This window comes from Hirundo rustica, chromosome 15, assembly GCF_015227805.2.
Source record: "Hirundo rustica isolate bHirRus1 chromosome 15, bHirRus1.pri.v3, whole genome shotgun sequence".
NCBI classification, from domain to species: Eukaryota; Metazoa; Chordata; class Aves; order Passeriformes; family Hirundinidae; genus Hirundo; species Hirundo rustica.
The window spans coordinates 12935504-12962102 of record NC_053464.1 but is presented as its reverse complement, the minus strand read 5'-3'; the positions used below and the strand labels follow the sequence as shown (position 1 = coordinate 12962102).

The window sequence follows — 26599 nt, the reverse complement described above, 5'->3', positions numbered from 1 at the left end:
AGGCCACGCAGCCCTAGGCGCCCAGGACTGCGGAGAACTGGAGAACATCATTACAAGGCAGAGATGAGAGTTGGGGCTTCTAAAGGTGTGATGGTAAAAGACGATGTGTCAGCCTCGCCTGCAACCTGTTCATAAAACAGCTTTCCAAAACACGTACGAGATGTTAAAACCAGCTGCTCAGGTCGTCAGCATCTCCAGGAGTTAAAAATCCATCAGGACCTTCTGTCCCGACTGCTAACACGGCTGAGGCTCTCGGCACCGTGCTGAGCACTGCCCTGCAAGGAGGAGATGCCAGGGGATGGAACTTGGCGCTTTGCCCTTCGGTAATTCCCAGCCCTGTGCCCTCCTGGCATTAAAGTTCATTAACACCATGCCTGGGCAATCAGCCAACAGAGCAGCAGCACGTGGGGAGCCAAAGACAGGATAATTTTAAAAGATGCCCCCCAGGAAGGGCTCTGGATGAATATATTTGCTCCCTGTGTATTGTTATTAATTCTTTAATTAGTTAGTCAAGTTAAAAAAAAAAAAAAAAAATCCTCTTAGTGGTACCTGCAGAGGGACAAGAAGAAAGGTGGAGAGAAAATTTTCACAAGGGCATGGAGTGACAAGACAAGGGGGAATGGCTTCGAACTGAGAGGGCAGGGTTAGATGAGATATTGGGAAGAAATGAGGTGATTTTTAATGTTCTTTCCAACCCAAACCATTCCATGGTTCCAGAATTCAGTGAATTACAGCTGCTTTATGACAACTGAGGCCTTAAAAGATATTCTTGTTTAATTTTGGAGCTAAGAATGTTCAGTCAAAATAAAGCCAGAACTTAAATTGCAGCTGCATTAGGAGGACAAAGGAGGAAAAGCCTAACTACAAGACAGATAAAGTACTGTTTTATGACCTCATAGGCTTAAATGAAAACAATTACTCTAAATTACAGGGGAATAGTTTAACTTTCAAAATAAAAATGTTTCACTTCATGACAAAACAAAAGCTGGAGCTGGAGGAACAGTTTATAAGGCCCTGGGGAAGCATCACGGATCTCAAACACACAAGTCCATATGTTCACTCTGCTGTGAGTCAACAGCTGCCCAAATAACTGACAAGGGATCAAAAGTGGGGTGTCTGAACTCTAAACAGTGCAAGGTGTGCACATACACACTTCCTTCCTACATGATAAAAAAAGGAAAAAATTATTAAACACACTGTCCCCTCACTGCTGCAGGAAACTCAACCCCCCTGTGATGCTACACTGGAAGGCTCCAAGTCTGTCACCCAAAAACAGAAAAGCAATTTCAGGGCATTTTCTCTTTCATATATAATTTTATTTCTGGTTATAGAAACAAATGCTAAGAGGAGAAGCAACATTCCCCAACCACATACATCAAATTTAGGTAACAGAACAGTTAAAATAAATGAAAAAAAAAAAAAAAAAAAGTAGAAATTTAAACCTTTGTTATAGCTTTAAAATATTAACGTTCTCGATACATTAGAAATCACATTCAGATCTCAAATTACTTAAAAAAAAAAAAAAAAAGTATGGCTCTATATTAAAAAAACAAACAAACAAAACCACTGTATCCCATGTGATGTGGAAACACAGGTCCTGCTCCTGGGATGCAGGATCCCACATCCTGCTGGGAGCATCTCCCAGGAGCAGTGCTGCAACACGGCCAGAGAAAAGAGCATGAACTTCACATCCACTGCCCCACAGGGAGCTTCCCCCTTGGGATACACAGCTGCTTTTTAAAAAGCACTGATAATGAAAACAAGTCACAAAAAAACAAAAACAAAAAACAACTTTTGATATCAGCTGTAAAAAAAAAAAAACCAACCCCACAAACCCCAAAACATCTGGCTGGAGGTGTCTTGCACAGGCAACACCAGGAACTGAAATGCAAGCATGGCTTTAGTTTCCCCTTTCCATCACCTTCTTATTTTATAAAATAAGTGCCAAACCGAGGTGAAAGGGGTAAGGCTGGCCCAGATCTCTGTAGCAAACCCTTCCGTGACGCCACTGAGGTATTTCAGGTTCTCCTCTCAGCCTTCCCCGGGGACTCGGTGGGAATGAGCATCTGCAGAACAGGGGGAGAGTCGGATTCTTCTGAATTTGTTTTTTATTAGAGCAATTATTCAGAGTGGGATCTGAATTTCCAGCTTTACCATCCGTTGCTCACACACAGCTTTTGATTTATCCCTAAGCAGTTTTTAACAGTCCTTTGGATAACAGTCCTTTGGATAGCTACTGACTCTTAAAATGCTCTTTTTGGCTATGTGGAGGCTGGCTGGCAGGCTGGACAAGGCCAGCCTCCTCAGCACCAACAGCATGTCCAGAACCCAACACAACATATGGTCTTGGAAGATTTTAGTAATTTAAAGCCATTTTCTGTATCACTATATTTGAATGAGTTTGGTTTTGCTTTTGTTGGTTTTTTCCTTTTTTTTTTTTTTTTTTTTTTTTTACATTCTGTTTTCTATTAAAGCAAAAAGATCTTACAAACAATACTCTGTTTCCCTCTACTTCAAGCCCATTTGAGGGAGGAAAAAAAAAAGGAGAGATTAAGCAAGTTTAGGTTTACAGTAATTCAATTGCTACAGAGCCAACTTAGCAGCCTGCCCACCTCCCAAGAGCAGCATATAAATCAGCAGAACATCAGGATGTTCTGCACCAGACTTTTAGCAGCAAGACAGTGAAACAGAAGGGATTCTCGCTTTTTCTGCTCCATTTAAATCTCATTTTTCTTCAGCTACCAGACATTTCTCCTCACTGTTGCCCTTAGCTTTAAGGAAGGCTCTGTCTGAGACTGCTTTAAGTGAAACTGAGGTGGGGTAGAAGCAGGACAGAGAGGCCCAGGTCACAGCGTAACTTGGCAGCAGACACGAGGCAACAACCAAGTATTAGGGGAAGTCTGGGTTTCAGGGGCGGTTTTGTGCTGGATGGGAAGGAAAGCTGCTTCTTTTCACTGCTCCTGTTCTGGTCACTCTTCCTATCACCAGCCCTGTCCTCCCTGCAGGACTGAACATCATCAGCAGCCAGTGATTGCTGAGGTGAAGCTTTCACTCAGATCCTCATAGAGAATTTCTGCTCCTGGAAGAGCAATTAGGATTAGGAAGTCAAATATCACCTGCTTTTATTCTCAAAAGATCTAAGTGGTTCAAAATACACCCTTCTCTGAATTTAGTGATCCTTGTGGAACTAAACCACCCCTGAACTTTGGCCAGTTTCATAAAATTTACTCCCTGTGAATGGAAACATTAGGAAAAAACTCTTCTGTGCTTGTTTTTAAGGAGATACAGACACACCTCACCCTACAAAGAGACAAGTGTGATAAAAGGAAAATAAATCTCACCACAGAGGAAAAGAAACTATTTCCCAGCGCCCCAGCGTTAGCACAGCCACCCAACAAGGGAGGAATTCCACTGCCTTACAGAATCCTGGTGGAGCCCCCATCAATCTCTTCTGTTAGAAATAAGGTCCCATTACTTACAGAGCAGAATCTGTAAAGAACTCCCTGATACTGCATCTAGAGAGAACTGCAGACAAGAAAGCATTCCAGCTTTCATTAGTGCCATTTGGGGGGTGTTTCTTGCCAGAAAACCAGCGTGGGCTGGGGTTGCTGAAAGCAGGACAAAGGCAGAAGCAGGGATCCTACAGAAGGAAGATGCAAGTACCAAGTTGCCTCTTCTGCTCTGCGAGAGGAATGAAAGCAATCACTGAAGTAAAGCTGCTCCCACTGGCTGCTCACATTTGTTACAAAAATAGGTTCATCGTTCTTTCAGAGTCAGTGCCTGGTGCAGGAATTTACCAACACACTGTATAGAAGTCTGTGTAAGTACCATTCAAGAGAAAGAAATAGTCATGGACCATTTATATATCTATATTAACACACACGCTCACACACTCACACATTAATAAATATAAATTTTATGTCTACACAGATCTAATTTAATATCCTCTGAAAAAAAAAAATATTTAAAGGGTTTCTTCCTTAGCTGCCACCCATGAATTGTCAATGTTTCTTTTTTTCTGTCTTGAGAGCGAAGGGGCAGATTTGGCACAACCACCCTCGTGCTCTGAAACTTAAAGTGACACATAAGGAGAGGACCTACCACACATTCTGAAAGGTTTTAATTCAGTGTTGGTAAATCCAAAAAGTATCAAAGGAATTTTCCGAACATATAAATACAAACGTCAAAAATTGATTCGAAATTTGGAATTGAAATATAGTGCTCCAAGAAAACCAAGTCTTTTTCAAAATGTCTTGCTCAGGCCAAAGTAAAACGCTCCCTGGTGTAATACTGCCCCTAACAGAGAAAGCCCACCCTCACAGCTACAAAATTCCCACTGCAGATTATGCCATGGGAATATATCCACACCTGGAAGCACAAACACGTGCACTGACCTGCAAACAACGCGCCCAGCAGAGAGAGATGCTGATCTAACAAATCACAGCCTGACAGCTGCCAGGCAGCCCAGAGAGAGATTCCCCAGGCAGGTTTTGATCGGGTGCAGATCAACATGCAACATGGCATCGCCTCCCAATCCCATCAGCTCCAGCGACCCAGATGACCTTGTAGTGTAACTGTTTTCTGCAGCACAGCTGGCTCCATTGGAAGCTACACTTTCCAGCAGTAGTGTATGCTATAGTAGCAGCAGCTTGGGCATAATTTTTCACCCAGAAGGACACAAAAAGTTCTACAACAGATTGTTTACTCGTGTAACTGCAACCTAACACAAGAGTCCTCGCCAGATGCAGAGCTTCAAGCAATGGAATTAAATTAGGAGTTGGATTAAAGGACTCTGGAGTTGACAGAAATAGCTGCAAGTAGAGGTGGGAAACTGATGAGGAGCAGAAACAGGAGCTGCCCAAGAGACTGGCTGGCAAGAGAAGACAGATCATTTACTGCAGGATGGCATTTGCAAACTCAAAAGCTCAGCGTGCAGCAAAGGCAAAATTATGAAGCAAATCCTGTTCCTTTAAAGGTTCATTCTTAATGCCCTAGTCCAACTTATTAGCAGCAGGACCTAAAAAACCTCAAAGATTTTGCAGCAGGTAGAGGAAACTCTAGGCAAATTCCACATTGGATTGAAATTATCACTTGGTAAGATGAAGCACAGACACCTTTAAAAGTGATCAGGATTCTTCAGTGCTGCTTCCTGCTCAGTAAGACCCAGGTTAGGACTGTCCCTTGGAAGAGAGGCACAACACGGCTGCATCTGCACAAATGCAATGCAGTTCACTTTTCCCTTACACTTTGGATTTGTCCTGCAGCAAGAGACTGAACAGGTACTGGGCTGTACTGGCAAAAGTGCAGCTGCCAAGCCAAGGAAAAAGATTTCTCTTCCAACCCATCCAGCATTCCCCAGATGATGTCTGCAGCATTGCCTCTGTGTTTGGGCTCCTACAGCAATTCCACCTGATGGACAAGAAGAGACCAAGACAACCAGGCTGGTTCAGCCTTAAGAGAAGGAAGCAAATTGGAAAAAAACCTTCTGGAATCTTCAAGTACCTATTTGCAAAATGGAGAGGAGGCAGAGCTGGGTTCTCTTCAGAGGCAAGGAACAAATGCAGCTGTGTGGGAAATTCTTCTTATGTTGCTGAGAAGTTTTCACCTTGTGTCGTGAGGGAGGATTCTCTAAGGAAAGGCACAGAACTCTTGCTAGGTAAAATCCTCGTCATCCAAGATCCCCAAACCCAGGTAGAGCAGGGAAACACTTCTCCTTTCGCCCTACATTGTGACATTCACTTACACACTAGCACACACCAGTGATACCAAATAAATATCCCCTTGCTAACACAGCAGAAAAGCTCCAACACCAACTGAACATCCCCAGCAGACAGGAGAAGTGTTCCACACCACACTGCAAGAGAGTTCAGGTCAGATGCTCTCACTTGCTTAGATACAGGCCCCATGCCTCCTGTGCTCCAAGTTTCATTCCATTATGGACATTTCCTTAATGAAAAAGGGAAAAAAAAAAAAAAAAAAGTGGAAATCAACTCTGAATGACAACTCTAAGTCAGTACACAAGACCAAACATGCGAAAATCAAGTTCACTCCCCCCAAAATCTGATGCTAGACCATGACACTGATGGCAGAAGCACTGTAAGAGCTTGAGCTGTTATTTCTTTCCTCTTACAAAGCTTTACCATGTCTCTGAAAACACCCTCCTGAATAAGCTCTGCCCAACAGTAATGTGTCTAGAACACAGCATGAAAATTAATACAGGGTGACCAAATTGACCTTTCTCAACCTGCTCTGGAGCTCCATGTATTCCACAGGAATTTTCATTCTTCAGTCCTCAGGCAGAGCTTAATGCAAGGTGCTGCTCCTGTCAGTGGATAAAAATGACTGGATATGCTACAGGGGACAGCATTAATGGTATGGGGGAGGGAGGAATATGGTAGGAAAGAGTTGAAAAGAATATATGAGCTAATCATGAACTTCAATTTTGTGCTCAGCACTGTGCTGTGTTATCACTAAATCAGATTAAATTGATCTTTCTCTAAAAAGCTTTCTGTATCATAAGAGCCAAGGTCAAGACAAACAACATGGAATTCCAGTGGAATAAAACAAAGAACGACCGCATTCAACTCCTGCAAACTGGGGCCAAGAAAGTTGCTGTAAACTAACTGATCAAAGTAAAATTAGTCAATGTCATTGCCTAAGGTGAAAAAAAAAAATCAATAGGGAATGGTGGAAAGTGAATTCATACATTAAGAACTTGGCTTTACAGTTTTCCCAGGTCTAAGTTATTGCAGTTTAAATATTCAATATGCCTCGACCTTCATTACACAGACAGCAGAAAAACCCGTGAAGTCTCCACCTTCACTTCCCCTCAAAACGTCTTTAGTTTATGTAATCAAAGATGAGATGCAACTTTTAGACCATAAAAACAAGTCAGATTATCAATTTAAAATAATCTGAGTACTGCATATAACCATTAAGGAAAACATTTTCTTTCTAGTTGAAGACTTAATTCTACCACCTCATGAATTTTCACGCCTCTGCAGCCTGGAGAATCAGGACTGGTATGTAGAAAGAATGGTGCGGTCTTCCAGACTGAGCAGTGTTGAAAGAATGCATCTTGAGGCCTGAAACAAGATGTCTTCATCTCACATGCTCTGGATGAGGACCACACTTTTCCACAGCTCTCAACACGATTTAGCAAGAACAGTTATTTTACCTGGTACCAAGCTATGTTTAGGCAAACCTACCAAAAAAAATCTGCAAGTGACAGGACTGTTTCCTACAGCAGCAGAGGGATGCAGCAGACTGATAAAGCAAAAACCCCCTGACGGGATGAACTGACAAGTTCCAGATGTCTCATGCAGAAAGGGTGAACAGAACAAAGATATTTGCTTATCCTCAACTCCCATTTGAACCAGCAGGCATTGTGAGCCGCAAAAAGAAGAGAAAGTGTTATTCTGTTCTAAATACTCAGGAGGCAGATCTACACATGCAACCTGAGGATGGACTCTCAAGAGGTATCTATAAAGCAGCAGTTTTATGGCGGATGCAAACGTTGTCACTCAGCTGATGTCTTTGGTGTTGGATTAGTCTACAGAAGTTCAGGGTTTAATTATTTAGACTCTTCAAGAAAAAAAGCATCAGCAAAGAAAAATCCACAGAATCTTGGCAGCTCGACATCCTGAACAGTTTTCTGTTGGTTTTTCATCTTGCTCTGACTCACCCAACATTCTGGAAACCCAGGAACTTCTGCACTTCCGGAGCGCTCCCGAGCCTCGGGGCTGTTTCAGAGGCGTGCCTGTCTCTACACCAGCAGTCACCCGAAAGTAATGATTCATCACAGATAGACTGTGCTGCACTCTCACTTGTGTCTTCTGCCTTAAAGTTCATTTTATTGACTCCTGGCTTGGAAAAGGCCACAGAAAACAGAGCTAATCCATGTGCTTTTCTGCTGCGCCACACCTTGCCTTCCTAGCAGGAGAAGGGACAGCTGGAGGCCAGCCTGCTTCAATTACTTTGTGGTCTCTAACAATTCTCCTTCACAAAACCATTTCAAAGTACTAAAATGCCATCTAATAACTTGTCACTAAGGGCACACACCTGTATTCTGAAAGCCCAGCTGAGATAAATGATCTGTCATGAATATTTTATGTACCTCTCTCCGCAGAAAGTAACCGCAAATCACGAGATCAAGAAATTCTTTCCTTCTTTCAGCAACATTTCTCACAGAGCAATGGACTTGAGAATTAAATGTGTCTGGGTTTTATTCAAGTGTGGGGACTTGGTTATTGAATAGGACTTGGCAAAGACAAAGGGAACCTAGAAGGGCACAAGTGATGCCAGCTGTTACCTTGTGGATTTCCTCCCCACATTCCAGCAGGCACTGAAGGGCTGTGCCTTACCCCTAATTCCCATGGATTTGCTGACAGTATCATTTACTGCACACTGGGGAAGGCTTTCTGCAATGTTTCTGCAGTGGGTTTTGCCTCTCTGCCTTGTCAGGCTGCACAGGACAGCAAATCAGTACAGATGGGAGATAACCCACCAGAGGCACAGCCCACTCCTCTTAAGTCTCACTTGCCATTACCAAAGCCGTAACATTTCTTAAATTAACAAAGATCTCTGCTGTGCTGCCAGAAGACATGTTAGCCAAGGGGACTGCAAAGGGTGTAAAGCCAAAGGGGTTTGCTGGAGGCTACGGGCAGGGGAGGAGTTCTTTGCCAGTCATAAGGTGTCACAAGCAGCCACTGCTGCACGTGGCTGAAGTGAGTCAAATCTGCTTTCCTCAAAAGACATCCTTGCACCACGTGAGGAGCCTGGAACACAGTTTGAGTCAAGGCCTCCTCCTACTGGCCAACCCAAATGGTCCTCACGGCAGGAGAGATGGGAGAGGGAGCCAAGCAAGAAAAGCAAACCTCCAAATCAATTTTGGTAAAACTGTCTGAAGACCCCCAGGGAGTTTTGCCACACAGAAAGTAAAAGAGAAGTCTTTTGCCTTGGTCTACAACACCCTGACAGAATTTGAATGAACCATGGTATGACCTCTGCCACCTCTCATCCAAGCCCTGAAGTTCTCTCTCCAATGAATAACACAGGAATTTTGCTGGTAGCCATGGAAGAGGATCAGCTCTGACCTCCTGCCCACGGTCCATCAAACTAAGGATCACACCACCAGGAGGTGAAGGTGACTGCTTTAGTGCAGAATATCAACCAAAATTTTCTCAAGTTCACAAGAACAATGGCCATGCCTTCACCTACAGTGGTAACTTGAACAAAAGCTGGTGTTCCACACAAGCTGCGATCGATCAAATGCACACAGAACCTCCTGGAGACACCCCTCCCCATGTCATCCTCAGGCATCAAGATACTTTGGCTGTTCTCCAGAGCAAGTGATGAACAATTGTAAGAAATTATTTGTAAAGATACAAACCCCTTTGTTTTTAACATCTTTACAGGAACCAAGTTAATACAGTTCCTCTGGCCTCCTATTCTCCCTCAGAGGGAATGGAGAGAAATTGCATCTGGAAATCCAGGTGGCTGAGCCCTGTAACTCTTCCTCCTGAATCCCCACATAAATAAGAATTTATATTCAGAATTTTCTGTTTTAAAAAAACAGAGTAATTTGGGTTTTTTTAAGCTTGGTACCATGTTTCTTTAATGTTGTTGTGAGATACTGCACCCATCTTTCAGCATTTGATTGCCTTAGGTGACCTTTTTAAAACAGTCCTATGGCTCAAAGCTCTCAGAAGTGTGGTATTAAGGCATACAACGTGAAGAGTTTTCTTTCCAGGGAGCAGACTGTATTTGTATTACATTCCTTTAGATTCTGAACTGCAAATCTCATCCCCTTGGAGCCAAAAGGGGAAAAGATAGTTAAAAATATCCCAGCAGTCATACAATCAGTTGTCTGTATTCTTTTGAATCTTTAAAAATAAAAAGGAAAAAAAAAAAAAAAAAAAAAGAAAAAAAAAAGGAAAAAATATCCCATAAGTAGAGACAGAACAGAGTTCCAGATATGGGTTCTTGGAAGGGATTTTCCATTCTTTTTGGCACCTTGTGATTCTAACAGCTGTTGGACTCCCATTGAAAAATCTGCCTTTAAAAAGAGTTCTTTATCAGCTGTGTTTTGAGCTGTTACGGTTGTGGTTGGTTTCCTGTGAAAGCTGCTTTAGGGCTCCTGCCATCCCATGCCCACCCCGCCATCACTCCAGCTCCTCCCACCGCTTCTTCATTCACTGGTTGCCTGTCCCTGTGGCACTGTGGATGTGATGACCCCGGTCTGGGCTGGCACTGCTCCACTGGGCTCCTCTATCCGTGCTCTTTTCACTTCAGGTTCACTGGAGGAGGCTGCTGCCGTCTCTTCGGTCCCTGGCTCGCAGACCCGGCTGACTACAACAGGAGTGGACGAGCTGGCCTGGGCCGCAAGGAGCTGCAGTGGATTTGTAAGAGCTGGGAAGGAGGAAAAGAGAGAGAAGCAGAATCAGTGGGGTGAAGCAGAACAAGTGTTTGCTGTTCCAAGAAAAGCAAGGAAACAAAATCCCACCGTCGAATGCGACAGCTGGCACCAGGTCAAGTGTTGTTTCCCAGCGCATTCTGAAAGCCTGGCTTGCCTGGTCCTTCCCTCTCCCTCCACAACCTCAGCTTACCAGGTTTACCAAACCAGCAAGAACTCCTCTCACAGGAGAACTTCCCTCTTCCCATCCACTGTCAAACGAGGCATTGCTAGATAAGTATCTGTCCCCAGCAGGGGAGGATCAAGCTCTAGTTCAAACTACAGCACATCTCTTTGAGAGCTAGTTCTGATTGTACGTGGCCAGAGAATTTCTCATGAACTCCAACATCCATGTGCTGGGACTTTTCTTTGGAGGTTCAGAGGCTCTCTTGAGCCCTGCTCGCACAGGAAGAACAAACCAGGCTGTTGGGAAATAGAATCCAAATACTGAGTGTACTGACATCCCACTCGTAAAAGGGGCAGGAAAGAGCTTACCCTAGACAACCACATGTGCTCCCATCAGAACTGGGATCAGAACAGGAATTTCTGGCTTCCCATCTTGTATTGCTGTACTGACACAAGGTCTCACCCTCCCACTAATAAAAGTGGTAAGAAAAAAGATTATTTAAATAGTAACCCTCTGTAAAAATGTCTACAATTCCTGGTTCCAGACAGAGAATGTGCTTACACACTGACTTTGGCACACACCACTGCTTGGAAAACAAAACACATGCAGTTTTTGGACTCTGTATCAATCAGAGAGGAAACCAAAGGGGACTCAGGAAGCAGCACATCCTCTGCCCTCCAGACTCATTTGCAAAGGATGGAATGACTGAACATCAGCGCTGTGTTCACTGCTAAATGCATGAAAAAAATGAGCCCTAGGATAAATAAACAAAGCCAACAGAACAAAGGCCCTCAAAGTCCAGTAACTCTACCAAAGCATGAGAAGAAAGCTGTAGAGTATCAAGAGGATGAAGGGAAAAAAAAATAGGGTAAATATGAGGGCAGTCAGCAATTACAGCTTAGTGACTTAAGAGAACCTAAATCATGCAGTTGAAGAGGAGTTAACTTAGTACAGATGAGAGTCAAGAGATTCAGGCTTTGTTTTGTGAACCAGAAAATTTACTGCCACTTACAAAAAACCTCAGATGCAACTGGAATACTTTCCACTTTGGTGAGATTAAAATATCTTAATGTCTGATTCTATATTAGACAAATGCTGCTGGTGGTCAGTAGAGGCTTGACCTACCTGATCTGTTAATATCTTGTAATAATTTCATAAAAACCTTATCACTATCATTTTTTTCATAGTTCTAATGAGATTCTTCAAGTGTACACCAGGTAATAACTGTGGAGAGATGTGGCAGAAAATTCTGTAGAAACATTCCTACCTTCATGAAAGGCATCCAAAGCCCAGCAGTGCCCTTTATTTTAAACTCCCAAAAGCATCATCCTGAGGCAGCAGAAGTGCTTGGCCTCTCAGTGAAAAAAGCCATAAGAAACCTGGATATTCCCATCCCCAGCTGAATAAAATCTGAAGTGCTGAGCAAGCAAGAGGAGGCTGCCAAGACATGGCTTGTATGGAATTTCAAAAAACTGCGCTTGACAAATGACTAGAACACATCCTGCGTATACAAAAAGCCTACATTTGTTCACCTGGTGAAATAGATCTTGATTCTTTCAGGCTCAAAGACCGTAAGATGGGAAAGTATGTTATTTTCTTATTACTCTACCGAGTCAGGTTTCACAAGATCTAAAGAGCACCATGGAAATTTTATTATCTGGCATGCTGCAAGCAAAGGCTGTTGGTCAGTAGAAAAGAAATGACAACAGGCTCTCCACAAGAATCACTGACACTTTCAGCAAGTCACCTCAAGAGGTAGAGAGTCTCAGTGCTAATAACTGCATAGCCAAGGGCAAAGGAAGGACAGGGCTCTTCTGCCAGAGAACAAAGCTCTTCCCCCAGGAAAGGCAGCAGAGGTGGACAGAAGGAAACCTCCCGCTGATTTACAGCCCTAGAAGCTGAAGGCTTGCAGTATCTTTGAGATGGACACACGGAATAACCTGACACACAGAAAGCAAGAGGAGAAAGCACTTGCAGCCTTCCAGCCTGGCTGCTGAGCTCGGGGAGCAGACCCACCGTAGGCGCTGCTGGCGATGCTGTTGGTGGGCACGGCGTGTTTGCCGTTCTGGGTGACCGCCCGCACCGGGAGCTGGTGCTGCCCCAGGGCCACCGGAGCTGCCTGCTGCAGGATGGTGACAGTCTGCCCAGGGACACCCTGGGCCATCTGACTGGCCACTGTCTGGATAACACGGCTGGCTGTGGGGATCGTGGCGAACGCGATCGTTGGCTTCTCGTCCATGCCTGCGGAAGAGCGGAACAGACAAGGATCGGTCACTGCCCTGGCTAAGAGGCAGGTTTTATTCTCATTAACGCTTTAGCACTTTACATACCCCAGGATTACAATACCTCAGCACCGCAGCAGGTCAGGGATGAGTATTTGGAAACACTAAAATATTCTCTAGGGCACATTTAATCTCCTAATATTAAGAATATTTTTTTCACAGCATAAACCACAAGAAAAAATTTTAAAAATCAAGCCCACCAATTTGACCCTTTGCTCTAAAAGGGCATCACCTCCCTTATTGGCACATCACAGCTGTGATATGGACAGCAAGCACTGCAAATCTCATAGCTTACTTTGCAATTTCAAACAAACGGTCCTGACTCTTTCAATACCACACAGCAGGAGAAGGCATTAAGATCTTAATGCCTGGAGCCAAAAGTCTGCAGCAGCTTGCTGTCAGGCTTGCATGGAGGTTGATTTACAAGGAGGTCTTCCCACAATTGCCAGCTTTTGCTGTGGAAGTACAGGAAAAAAAAAAAAAAAAACAACAGGGTGGAGATAAAAATAAAAATATAAAAGCAGAGTTGCTGGCCAGAGGTAACTGCTTGAGCACTGAATGACTTTTCTCACTTCCCAGGATAAGTAAGGGGTCAATTCAGCAGGTATGCAACAGACACAGGACAGCATCCTGCCAGACATGCAGGAAAGGAGAGGAACCACTCTTCCAGGGGCTCTGTGGGTCTCAGAGGAGAGAGGGCAGGAAGAACAATCTCATCAGTCCTGTAGGAAAAGAAGGCCTCTCCCACTTTAACACTTGCACACAATAACAGTGGAGTTAGATGGGACATAAGCACTGAGCTGAAACCTGCAGGCAAGCTGATGGGAATGGGGAGAGAAAAGGCAAGGAAAGCAAGGAGTTCAGGAAGGAAAATGCAGCCAGCAGGGGAAGTAGAGACTAGAAAAGGATATGAGTGGAACAAGTAGGGAAAGAAGAGGCAACAGCAAGAACCAGTGAATGAAAGAAGGAAACAGGTGACAGGCAGCTGCAACTCTTTGTGCTTCAGGAACATGTATGGGATCCAGACAGGAATTTCTAGAGAATGCAAGTGAAACTCAAGCAAGGTAACCAGTGCTGAACTAAAAATGCCAGTGGTCCTGCTGCTGCAAGAGGGGAAGCTCTTTGTCATTTTTTCCTTCCCTTAGAGAGAGAGGGACCATTGTCCCACTGCCCACATAAAAGCAGTCAGAGAAACCAAGAAACAAGCCTTGCTGCTGGTACAACAAACACTGACCTTGTAGCACTGAGACCTTCTGAAATGGGGAGCAGACAAGGTGTTGTCTAGATCACAACAAGAGAATATTTAACTCACTAAATCCCCCAAGGCTGGAATTTCCAGCTTAGGTACAAAAAAAGGCCTTTGTTCTAACTGGTTTTTGAAGACTGCTTTAATGGGGCATTGCCTGCACTTCCAGAAGCACACGCTCTCCTCTAGGAATCCAAACCTACAGAAAAGAAGGGCTCAGTCATTTATTTACAAAGCCATCCTGAAGCAGAGCTGCAGCCTTTCCCAGGCTCTCTCCTTTGGCTGGAAAATGTACACGCTTTCATGGCCAATATACAGGCATAACACCGGGGATAATTACAAAAGCATGGAGAGACAGGAAAAGGGGGAATGGCTTCAAACTGAAAGACCAGGTACAGATGAGATATTAGGAAGAATTTTTTCCAGTGAGGGTGGGGAGGCACAGGTTGCTCAGAGAAGCTGTGGCTGCCCCATCCCTGAAGCGTCCAAGGCCAGGCTGGACGGAGCTTGGAGCAACCTGGGAGAGTGGAAGGTGTTCCTGTCTATGGCAGGGAGATTGGAATGAGATATCTTCAAGGTACCCTCCAATCCAGATCATTCTATGGTTCTATGGTAACAAGCAAATTTTAAGCACTGTGTGTTTTCTCAGGCTTCAAAGTCTGTTAGTTTTGTTCCCCAGGAGACAAGGGAACAGAGTTATCGTGTTCTCTGGCGGAGACAAGAGAAAAAAAGGATGAGCTCTCATTCGGTTTAAGTTTTACCTGGAGGAACATCTTTTTTAACAGCTCAGTGCCCAGTGAGTGAAAATGCTCAACCACTCTCCTCTCCAAGCCTGCTCAAGACATTAGCAGAGTAGCAAGGGAGGTGAAACGCTACCTCGGTGATCACCAGCTAAGTCCAACACTGCTCCTGCAGCTTCATGAGCTCCTCCTGCTGTGCCCTGGTTTGTGAGGATGTATCCGTTTGCAGAGTTTGCAGAGGAGGTCACCACTCGCACCATGGTGACGGTGGGAGCTTGCTGAACGACGTGGATTGCGTGGCACGGAGGCTGCTGAGAAGTCACTATGGATGCTGGCATGTAGGCCACTGGTTTGGCCACCAGGGTGGATGGTCGGGGAGGAACAGCCATAATCACTGGCTGGGCACTCACTGGAGATCCTGAACGGAAAAGAGAAGCACACGTTAACAGGAGAGGCAAAATTTATTTCATCTGTGCACTTCCAGTCTACTCAGTGCTTCAGCACTGGCAGCAATGGAGGTAGAAACAAACAAACAAAAAAATCAAGCCTTCAAAAATACAACCTTCTAACTTCTCCCTATTGTACAAAAACCTTACTTGTCATCTGAGCACATTTCTGTGAATAAAAGCCACAATAAACATAACGAAAATACCCCAAACTAAGCTTTCCCTTCCAACCTCACCCTACACCTCAGGTCAGCAGAGCGGACAAGCAGATGTTTACCAGGCCCTGGACACAGCACCAGAGCTTGGTGTAGCCAAGCTGATCTTATCCAGAGGCTGGTAAATTACAGCAAGTGAGCTGTGGTGCTGCCATGGCTACTCTGCTTCAGATCTTTACAGCCACCTAGCTCAAGGTTAGATCAGCTGTCTCTACACATTCTGCCCCTCATCCAAAGAGGAGTTAGAAAAATGGTTTGAAGTTGTCTCTAACAACAAACTGGAAATAGAGTCCTGGATCCTCCAAAAAAACACTGCAGAAACCTTCCTGTGGTGTCCTCAGCACGGCAGGTGGGGCAAGTGAACAGCCAGCCTCTGGAACAAGAGCTACTCACCGGGTGCACTCTGGGAATACCGATACTCTGGAACTGAGGCTAACTTTGACCCAAAGTCGTGGTCGTGTGGAATGGGTGAGCCCTCCCGTGACAGGCACTCTGGAGTCTGTAGGCCACTAGAGCGAGGGGACAGCAGGCCAGGGTGAGTAGGGGAGGCAGGAGCACTCCTGAAACACCAAAACATAGTGTTGGCAAGTGCAGATGCATTTTGACCACCAGACAGCAGCAGAGACCCAGTACAGGATTCTCTAGGAAGGACAGCCTTCCCTCCACACCACCCACTGCAGTGCTGCTGGGAAGAGCTGAAAGGTTCACAGGGACCCCACAAACGCTCCAGCTCCAAATACTGCTGTGTTATTTCTTGCTGAAGGAAACTGGACCTTCAGAGTAGGGTTAACATTTCATTGTTAGACCCATTGCTGCCAGAGAATCCCCAGATGCCGCACGCTTACATCAGTTTTATAACTTCCAAGTCATTCTCAAAGAACCTATGTCAGTTTGAGAGTGACAGGAAGAAGAAAGATGCAAGTACAGGCAAGTGTCTGGCCCTGCATATGTTTACAGAACAGTTGCTTCCCCTTCTCCCTTTTGCCTCTCTCCCCAACCACTTGGTTCCCACCTCTGGTCACAAACACGTGAGGAACCGTACGTTTCTTTAATTACAAATCAGAATAAAAAGCTGCAAAATTCTCCTTCTGTTTCCCCCACATTTTAATAGAGAAAACAGGAGGTGTGGGAGGAATATTCCATGAAACTGCTCCAGCTAGTGCTGAATTCCAAGTCTTCTCCTCACAGCTACAGAGCTCAAAGGAGCTGTCATTGCACAAGGCAGTGGAGCAGACTGGAGCAGCCACACAGATCTCCTGTTGCTTCACTGCCGACAACCACCATCAACCTGATCTTCCCTATAGGAGAGTGTTTTAAATACCACAGAAGTTATTCCCACTATGATCTAATCCACATCTAAACACAGCTTTCCTGAAATCAGAGATTGGCATCTGAAAACACTCACTCCAGTGATAACTGCTTTGAATTTCTTTGAAATGATGCCAAAACAGATATGTTATTTGATGCATTTTTGCAGTTTGATTCTGGATTTTTTTTTGTTAATCACTTAAGAAGTCAGAACAATTTTCAGATAAGGCCTCAGGACTAACTATATCACCTCTCAAACTATAAACAGAAGCAAAGTTTACTCACTGTACTTCAGGAGAAGTTCTAGCTTATTTTCTTTGTACTAAGTTTGGCAGAGAGATGAGAGGAAATTGAAGTTACCTGGAGGAGAGAGGCCCAAAAGGTGTTCGGAAGCAGGACACTCCTCTTTGCCTTCTTTTTCTAAATGCTTGTTCTACAAGTTTGGCTTCAGAGGCAGGGTCAATTCGCCAAAAGGAGCCTTTTCCAGGCTCCTCTTGGGAGCGTGGGACTTTAATAAAGTAGCGGTTCAAGGAGAGGTTGTGTCGAATGGAATTCTGCAGGAAGCAGAGGAATGAGGTGATTATTTTGCCATGAAGAAGTACGTAACAAAGACAAATGGGCTGCACCACACAGCTTGGAAAGATAAATCCACGCCGTCAGAATCAGTGTTGAAGGTAGAAACAAGTCACTCAACCCACACAGCTCCAAAGACGCAGGAGAAAACCTGGGGGAAAGAGTCAGAGTTTCTCCTAACCAAGCTGAAAGATGGGTTTGCTTGGTACTAACCATTACTTAAATACATCTGGAGCCAGGCAGAGCAGTGACTTCTCTCTGGAAAGCCATGAAAGCAGAGCTTTTGCTGAGGCAGGGGGAAATCACTGTAAACCACATCAGAACTCTCTCAAAAGACAGGCTTTATTCTCGGCAAGCGGAAAAAGTTGCCTGAGCCTGTGCTAACTGCTCACCTGCCAAACGATTACCAGGGTGCCCAAACATGCCCTAGAGGACACTGCATCTCACAGTAATCACAATGCAAGGCAGCCAACGTGCCCTCAGCCAGCTCTGGGAGGAATCCATGAGCTCTATGGCACTCTGCAGCTCTCTAGATGATGACAAGGCTGTTTTTCCTTCCCGCTGCAACAGCCCACCTCTTACAGGGCCTGTTGGGCTGGGGAAGGGCTCAGCAAGCCTCCCTGTGCACAAACTCACCCCTCTTACACTTTCAAAACAAAACAAAAGCTTTTCTAGCGGGTTTAGACAATCTGTTCACTGGTGAAGCCTTACACTGGAGGGGAGAGAAAAAGGCAGCTTCACTCCCTGCTGAAATGCAGCTCTCTGAAGCAGGATGCAGCAACTGGTTCACAAAGCACAACTCCGCCGAGCAGGTTAGGGCAGGAAGTGAATTCCACAATTAATTAGAACTGCAGGGAAAAGCCAGGGAGGCAGAAATGTATTTATTCCAACTGCACTCAAAGTGCACCAAGCAGTACTGCTCCTGCCAGTTGCACACAGTGAAATCAGCAGCTGCAAGAGCTTTTGCAGCTGTATTAGTGTATTACATTCAAATGCCAACACCCATGGAAGAGGTGTGATGCCAAGAAAAAGTCTGAAAGCAGGTGGAGTTGAGGTTCCTGAAACTTTGGAAGCAGCCCTCAAGTGAACGCTGAAGTTTGATTTAGCATGTGTTAACTACATCCAAACTCTCCTCTGAAGCTGGTCAGGTTTCCTTGAGTACCACAAGGAGTGCATGGACTCTCAGTTTCCCAAGTTCCCACTCAAATTCACAATTTGCAAGCTGTAACTTAGGCAATGCAGTTGATACACTGGGAAAACAAAACATCTGTAATGATTTAAGGGTGCTATGATTAAAAACTGGAGCCTCAGTTTTAAGTTGGAGAGCCTGTGCTTGGAGAAATCATGCCAAAGATGAGGTGGAGGATTAAGCAAGTATCTGAGCAGAGGAGTGACTGACAGCAAGGATGTAGGGAAACAAAATACAAAATGAAAGACACGTGACTACAGCATTAAAAGAGGAACCAGAGAGCCCAACAGTAACACACTACATTGCCCTACAAAGTATTCAAAAAACCCCAAACTAATCACCCACAAATGAACTAGTCAGCTTGTGTTAAACAAATTCACTCTGGGAACAGTCAGAGCAGCTCTATTCCCAGTGCCCCAAATCTTTAATAAATGCATTTCAAAGCAGATAAGCCATGTCAAAGTAGTTTAAAAGCTTGTCAGCGTCAAGAACTCACCTGCCAGCCCTTGTCAGCAGTCCTGTAATATGGATAATGCTTGGTAATGTGGGCATAGATCCCACTTAGTGTTAATTGCCTGTCCTGTGCTGAAGATATAGCCTGCACAATTAGCTGAGCATAAGAATAGGGAGGCTTGGATTCATCCTAAGCAAGAAAAAAAACAAAAAACAACCAAAAATTTAGTCACTAACAAAGAATTCCTACACTGCAGTGTACCAGAACCTAAACTTGAAAAGCACATTGGGCTGTAACTTTCACTGATGCCAAGAGAGCATCAGCTCTCCCTTTGCTGTTTTATGCTATCACCACCCCGTTTAGCACAAGCATTTGTGTGCAAACAGAGCTACAGGGCTGAGTCAGATCCAAGTATCTCCTTCCATCTCTCCACAAACACACATAAACCCCAACTTCAATCCGATTCCATTCCCCACACATGCTTACACCAGCACAAGGAAAGGGGTCAAGACAGGCAATGAGAACCAAGAAATAGAGTATAGGTACATTCACTGTTTTCTGTGTTCATGAATTAAAGCCTTCAGTTCTGCCCAGCTACAGCTCTGCTCTGTTAGAAAGGTTTCAGGCCATATGCTATCAGCCCTCCTCCCAGCAACAAGCCCAACATGAAACCCGATCCCATCCTTTCCCTTCTCCAGCAGGATTTGTTTCATTCTAGGAACTTTAATTTGTTTGCTAGATCTCGTATTTCCAACTCTTCACATTACTCCATCAAGAACAACCCTTCTTGTCTCAAGGGAGAATTAAGCTTACCAAAAAAAAAAGCCATCTAGTAGTGTGCTCCTCCACCCAAGCCCAAATCAGGTGGTTTTGGATGTGGAACTTTTAACTTTGATCTGAAGAACAGCTCACCAAAATTACATTCTATCATTCTAACTAAGTTATTTTTTAATCTAAATTCCACTTGCTACTCTCCTTGTTTAACACCTACTTGGCAGGCACTCATGTTTGTTTTAAAGTCTCACTACAGACTTCTCATGACAAGGATCTGGTTTCTTCCCCTGCTTCTGCCTTCTCCAACTGTGTTTTGCAAAATACCATTAATTAAAAGAAGAAAATGAGATGTTGAATTTTATGTGCCTCTTCTTTATGGGATCTTGATTTATCAAATTAAAAAAAAAAGTTATTCATGCTTAAACACTTTAGTGAGTGATTTGAATACATTTTGGGCAGCTACGCAAGCAGAGACTACCACTAAGCCAAGGACAGTTTGAAGGAATGACCTCAAACCCCTGAAGGACACCGTAACACAGCACCCTTGTGGCCAAGGTGCTCTTAAAGCCCTTTTAACTCTAACCAGGACTAGCAATAAAGCCCCAGGTTTTACTAATCCTCCCAAGGAGCACTGCTGGGTGAGTAATGTTTGTGTGAACCTTTGGGCTGTCCCCGCCAGATGCATCTGCCTGCTGCTCTGACGCTGCCTTTGCCGCATACTCTGCTGCCAGCTGCAGATCCGAGGTAATGTTGTGAACAAAACGATATCCTGAGGATCCAGCACCACGTGGACTGGCTGGGCAAGAGTTGGGAACACTGGAGAGGCAAAAAAAAAAAGAAAAAAAAAATACATTTGTTACCTCATTTATTACCAAGGCATGCAGTTCTTACCCTTGAAGGTACAGTAAAGCTCTCTGGTCATGGAGAAGCAGATGCAATGGCCTTACTTCTGCTCCTGTAGCTTATCCAAAGCCCAGACAGATTGAGAAAAAAAACCCACCAGAGATAAAATTGGAATTTCTACAAAATCCTGACACTCCCTGCCATATGCACTTCCCGCAATCACAACAGAGCAGTGTTTCAAAGTATTAAACAACTCCTTTGTGTTTGGAGAAGCACTTAAAACCTCAAGCAACATACAGTGTATCAGGGATGAATATTTAAGTAAATGAACAGTTTGTTATTATGACTTGTTAAGCAGCAGCACACCAATCTCCTCGCAACACAGATGACATTTAACCAATCCTTCTGAGAGACAGCTCTACAGCACCAGAGCTGAAGTGCCCAGAGCAGGGATTTGCTGTGAAGGTCCCTAACATCACACATGAGCTTTACAAGACACCACACAGCTGGAGACTGGCGTTTCCCTGATTCACCCCACACTCACGCAGGCAGCAAAGGGGAGCTGCACTCACTGCCTGCACACAGAGGCAGCTCAACATCAGCTCTGGCTGGAAAAGGCACCCTGAGAGTGGCAGGGCCACCACAAGATGGCATTACAGGAACGGAGACTGAGCACCGCAGGCTGGGAAAGGTGATAAAACGCTACAAACACATAAAAGGGGGCTATAATTTGCAGTATCACTCAGGCACACAGAAATGAGCGCTACAAGATGAGAACTAATTAGAAAGGCTTGTCTAGGGGATCACACGTCCTTGATTTGTAGGGTTGGAAGACTCAAAGAATGGTTTGGATTGGAAGAGACCTTAAATATCACCTTGTTCCAACCCCCTGCCATGGGCAGGGACACCTTTGAGTGGACCAGGCTTTTTCCAAGGCCCATCCAACCTGGTCTGGAAGGATGGGAGGGGAGGGATGAGTCTGGGAAGCTGAAGTTCCCTTTTTCTCTCTCTCCCTTGTCCTGTGCTGCCCAGAACTGAGGGCTCCAGTGCCAGAACAGCAGGATGCACAGCCAAATCCCAGGATTACAAATATCTTCTAGGAGCAGAGAAACAGTAAACAAGAAAGGAAACCAATACACAGAACATTTACATAGCAAAACAAGCAGTTCAAATTGTATGAAACGATGCAAATAGAAGCTCACAGCTGGAACTAGAATTCAGTAAAACTGGCATAAACAATCCTCTTACTGGTGAAATGCCCAATAAATGACACAAACAAATGCTGAGACTCATCAGAGCACTGCACCAAACGCTGTAGAAAAAAACACAGAACACTGTCCCTTCCTCAAAAAAGTGACTGTCTGGAGGGGATGTAGAGACAACCCTTGTTTGCCCAGTGGGCAATACCTTGGGGGCAGAAGCGATTTGTCAGTGTAAGGAATGACCATTTCCCACCACAGTCCAGCCTGTAAACTGAGAAGTGCTGCTACTCCTTGTGGTGTCTCTGCAAATGGCTGCAGTGCTGAGCTCAGCACAACCCAGACTGGTTTCTTTTAGAAGTGAATTACGGAATGGGGGGCAGAGAAAAGGCAGCAGAAATATCCAGCCATAACAAACCCTTGCAAAGGGGAACCCAAGCTCACCCCTGTCCCACACAGCAGCCTTGTACAGCACCTGGTAACCCTTTCAGTGCCCACCAAGAGTCCTGGGCGTTCATGGGTGATGCTGTTCAGGTGCACAGCAGAAGGTAAAGCTTTCAGGTACTGCGAAGGTAAAAAGGTTGATGAACCCATACTTAGAGATCTCCCTTTGCCAGAGATAAAGGCATTTCGTACCCAGCCTTTCAAAGAGCAGAGACCCATCTGTGCAGGAAAATGAATGAAAATTTGCTACTCCAAGCTTTGGAAGTGGGTAATACCAGGCCACAGAAGACACTCTTGATGTCTTAGTATTCACATGAGGAGCTGGTGTGAATTTCATTATTTTGCTGTCATTTTTCAATAGCTTTTTCACATACACACTTCTTATAATGTGCAGATAATTACAACTGAAAGCCATTTTCATACATGAAACAATGACAAACCAAAAACACAGCGATTCTTTTTGTGTTTGGCACCCGAGCAATTATTGTAACACACGGGCTAGAAATGGAATAGGACGAAACAGAGTTTTCTGATTTTGTTATTTGTCTGCAGAAATACACAAACAGCAAACCACAGAGACAGAAGCCAAAACTCAGGACAAAGATATGAAAGAGAGAAAAGTTCTCCAATAAATCCATGCTCTGCAGAGCCGTATTTCTTCTTTTTTCTTTTCAACAAATACATAAATAAAAATAAAGAATTTATTCCTTTATTCAAGATCAGCGGAGCAAGCAGCTCAGTTTTTGCCTCTCCAGCTCTAACTTCTGAATTTGAAGTATGATCCCTTGCTTAAAAAAGTCGAACAAACTAACAAAAATAAAAAAAGGGGAAACCCATGCCTTGCAGGGCTGTGATTCTCTGAAGTGTTGACAAAACCCCTCAAACTAAAGTGTTCATAACTTGTAGAAAAGCCAGGCTCTACCAGCTGATATTCACTGAAGAACACAATCATGATGATCCCCTAAAGAAGCAGCTTCCCTTTGGGATAGCCACAGATTTGGAAGAGATACTAATCTTTTATCAGAATGAAGCCCTTTTGTCCATAGATCTCCCTCCTTTCAGCCTGGATCAATGATCAAATCAAGAGATGTGGGGACAGAACAAACACCAGCGTTCAGGCACTCCATGCACAGACAGGGTAACACATGCTGCTGAGTGCTCAAGCTCTCAGTCAATCATCACAGCTCTTCAGAGGGGAGGCAGAAAGAGCTGACGGCTGGAAAAAACAAGGAGACACAATCTGTTCCCCTCCCAACATGGGACAGAAGGAGCAAAGAAACAGTTTTACTAAAAATACCCCTCTGAGGGTTAAGTTAAAATTAAACATTAGTGCAGTCAAAAGAAAACAAGCAAACACAATGCAGTGACATCAGTTTCCTGGAGTTCCTGGAATTCTCCTCACCACCCAAAGCCAGGGGCTGGCCGGGGATGCTTGCATGCACTCACACCCCCTTTAAAAATATTATGAAACAAAGAGTTTTCCCTACAAACACCTGTTTGTGCTATAAACCAAAAATCAACTGCAAGGACAGTGATAATGATTTGCTGGATATTAACACGGCATCAATACTTGGCCATAACTTGATCCATGTTGATACTATAACCTTTCACTGAGAAAAGCACATCTAGGTCTGCAATTTCACCCTGCTCTGACATCCTACCACACTGCTGTGATCCACGCTCACTGTCCATGCTGGCAAACTTAGCTTACAAGCAATCCAAGCTAATTTGGGTTAAGCTTGCTTGTTATGGAAGAGAGCATTTTGGAGAGGAAGCAAGTGTTTTACACCATGAAAGACACACAAAGCATGGAAGCAACCCAGCTGCAGTTACCCACAGTCTTAATCCCACAGTACCATGGTTAATGCCCCAAGTGCCAGAGATCTTTGATATCCACTGAGGATTCAGCATCTCAACTTGAAACAGTGACTGCAGGCAGCCACTGAGCCACAGTTCTCTAAATACCATGCTGAGAACTCAGCTTTAGAATCAGACTACAACCACGTGCTGAATCACACCAGTCCTCTGCAGCATGTTTTCCATTTCAGACTTAACCCTTCTTTGGCAGGAAGGCCAGAGGGATGAGGGCTGAAGGCAGTGTCTGCAATACATGCACCCACGTAAGTGGCAGGATCCCTTTTAAACACGGGGCTTGAACGTTCTTTGTAACACCACGATTCACTTTCAACTCCTGCCAAGAGGAACCCAGCCTGTAAGTTCACAGCCCTTGCTAGAAGCAATTAACTCTAAGCTGCTGGAGAGTGCGTACAACGTGCTGCATTGCTATTGGAATGTCCACAATCAGTTTGTTTAACCAAAGAATCAGCCTGCAAAAAGAGGACGTACCACTGTGTGCATGGTGCATTCACACCGGGACACTGTGTGTTGCTTGTCTACCCTTAATTAAAAAAAAGTAAGGAAAAAGGACAGAGTAGATCCAGAGAAGGTACTGACAGGGATAAGTAGGATGATTGGAGATATGGAATGGATTTCATACAAGAAAAAATTGTCTAAGACAGAAGCTGAGGTGCAAAGTGACAGAGCTATAAAAACAAAGCCAAGAGGAAGTGTTTAGCTCTCGGCCTCTTGCACCAGAAGAGATGGTGAGCACAAAATGAAACTAAGCAGCATGTCCAAAACAAAAGAAAGTGCTTCTACTCCTGTGGCTATGCTGTGGAGTGACATGCTGTAAGACAGGGCTGATGATGAAGACTGTGTGCATAGAAAACGCCAGTACACAAGTTCTTGGGGAAAGGGAAAGACAGGGAAGCCATCAGGGGCTTTAGAAGACATAGTCAGGAAGTCCCTGCTCCAAGGCAGTCTCCTGTCCAAGAAAATGGAGGCAAACTACACCTAAGTCAGCATTACCCTGTTTTCTGTGCTCTCCCCAAGACACCCACGTCTGAGGCAGAGCACGGCTAGAGGGATCTGTTCCCTGGGCACACTGAGATTCTCACGTAAAGATTTCTGCAATCTCTCAATACTAGGCACGTTTTGTGGACTAGGGGGTAATAAAAATGGAGCAACAAGTGCTTACATTATTTCTTTACGGTCGTATTACAAATCTGTGAACAATCTGGAAGCCAAAACACTCCCAAATTCCAATGCCAACTTCCCCAGAAGGAGAGGCAGGAAAGTTGAAAGCAGGAAAGTTGTCCTATTACTCAATCGAGGGATTGAGCTATGGAGGCTAAATTTAAGCCAGGTATATTGAGAAAGCACCTATCCTCTCTATGACAAAGAGGAAAGATTATCTGGGATCCCATAAAAAATTGTTCACCTGACTTGGAATCTGCACGGCTAAAGAACAAAACCATTGCTGGTTTAGGATATGGTATGCACATGGTAGTGCCTTTGAAAAACTCCCACGTGCACATTTGTGAAGCAGGTACAGAGACACAGCAGGGATAAGAGTTACAGCCATGGCAACGCTGCCAATATGCAGTCTGACTGGGCAGTTTTTAAGTCCCTGTTTGGTACAGAGGAAAAAAAAAAAAAAAATCATAATTTCTTAAAATCCTCCCCAGTCTCTCCCTCGAATGCAAGCCGGAGTGGTGTTGCCCTGGGCACAAGGAGTATAGTTAGAAAAATGGGGTAAACCTCTGCCTACCCCAATGCTCCACTTCATGAGCCCACAAAAAGGGGCATGAAGATACAGGGACGCTTTTTACGTGCAATAAGCAAGAATCAGGTCAAAGTACAGCCCTTGGACTTGCGAAACAAGCCTTTCCACGATACACCAATCAGCAAGAATGGCTGAGAATCCTCCACTGCTCTCACCTTCCCCAGCCTAGCCCCGAAATCGTAACTCAAAGAAAGGCAAGTCCTTGCACGTTGTGTGTTTCAGACAGGTTTCAGAAGCAATCACAAGCGGTGAGACTGCCAAACCAAGCTGGATTTTGATGTGAAAGGAGAAATCTGAGAGCTACCCTGCCTGCTTAATGCTGAAGAAAACCAAAGCTGTCGAACAAGCCACAAGTGAGAGAAAGTGAGCTATCCACGAAAGGTGAAATTGTTATTACTCGTCAGTGCTCCAGTGGTTCCCCTGGAAAGGAAGTGACTTCACTGTGGATTCAATGATCATTTTATACTCATTGGGGAAGAGGAAGTGCTCCTGTAGCTGGTGACATCTGCAACCCTTCCTCCAGCACACGGCTTGGCACATCTCCTCTAGCACACAGTCCATTATCTGCAATAAACATGCATAGGAGCTCCCCAGCCCAGCAGAGACTGCCGCTTCTCTTATGTGATGTATATGCATCACCCTCCTTGCCTTGTGGTTTGGAGACTGGGGTGATTAAAAATA

General features: G+C 44.6%; 1 protein-coding gene across 1 annotated transcript in view; it reads right to left on the bottom strand.

Annotated features, from left to right (window-relative positions):
- Positions 1–1374: 1374 nt before the first annotated feature.
- The window catches only part of FOXK1 (forkhead box K1), a 56121-nt gene continuing 30896 nt past the window's right edge, over positions 1375–26599 (bottom strand). Inside the window, exons 3-9 of the mRNA XM_040079264.2 lie at positions 20467–20623; positions 19076–19222; positions 17178–17371; positions 15903–16069; positions 14985–15266; positions 12597–12821; positions 1375–10410 (exon numbers count right to left, since the gene is read on the bottom strand). Of these exons, the coding sequence (XP_039935198.1) occupies positions 10190–10410; positions 12597–12821; positions 14985–15266; positions 15903–16069; positions 17178–17371; positions 19076–19222; positions 20467–20623 (1393 nt within the window). The 3' untranslated portion in view covers positions 1375–10189. The remainder of the gene's footprint in view (positions 10411–12596; positions 12822–14984; positions 15267–15902; positions 16070–17177; positions 17372–19075; positions 19223–20466; positions 20624–26599) is intronic.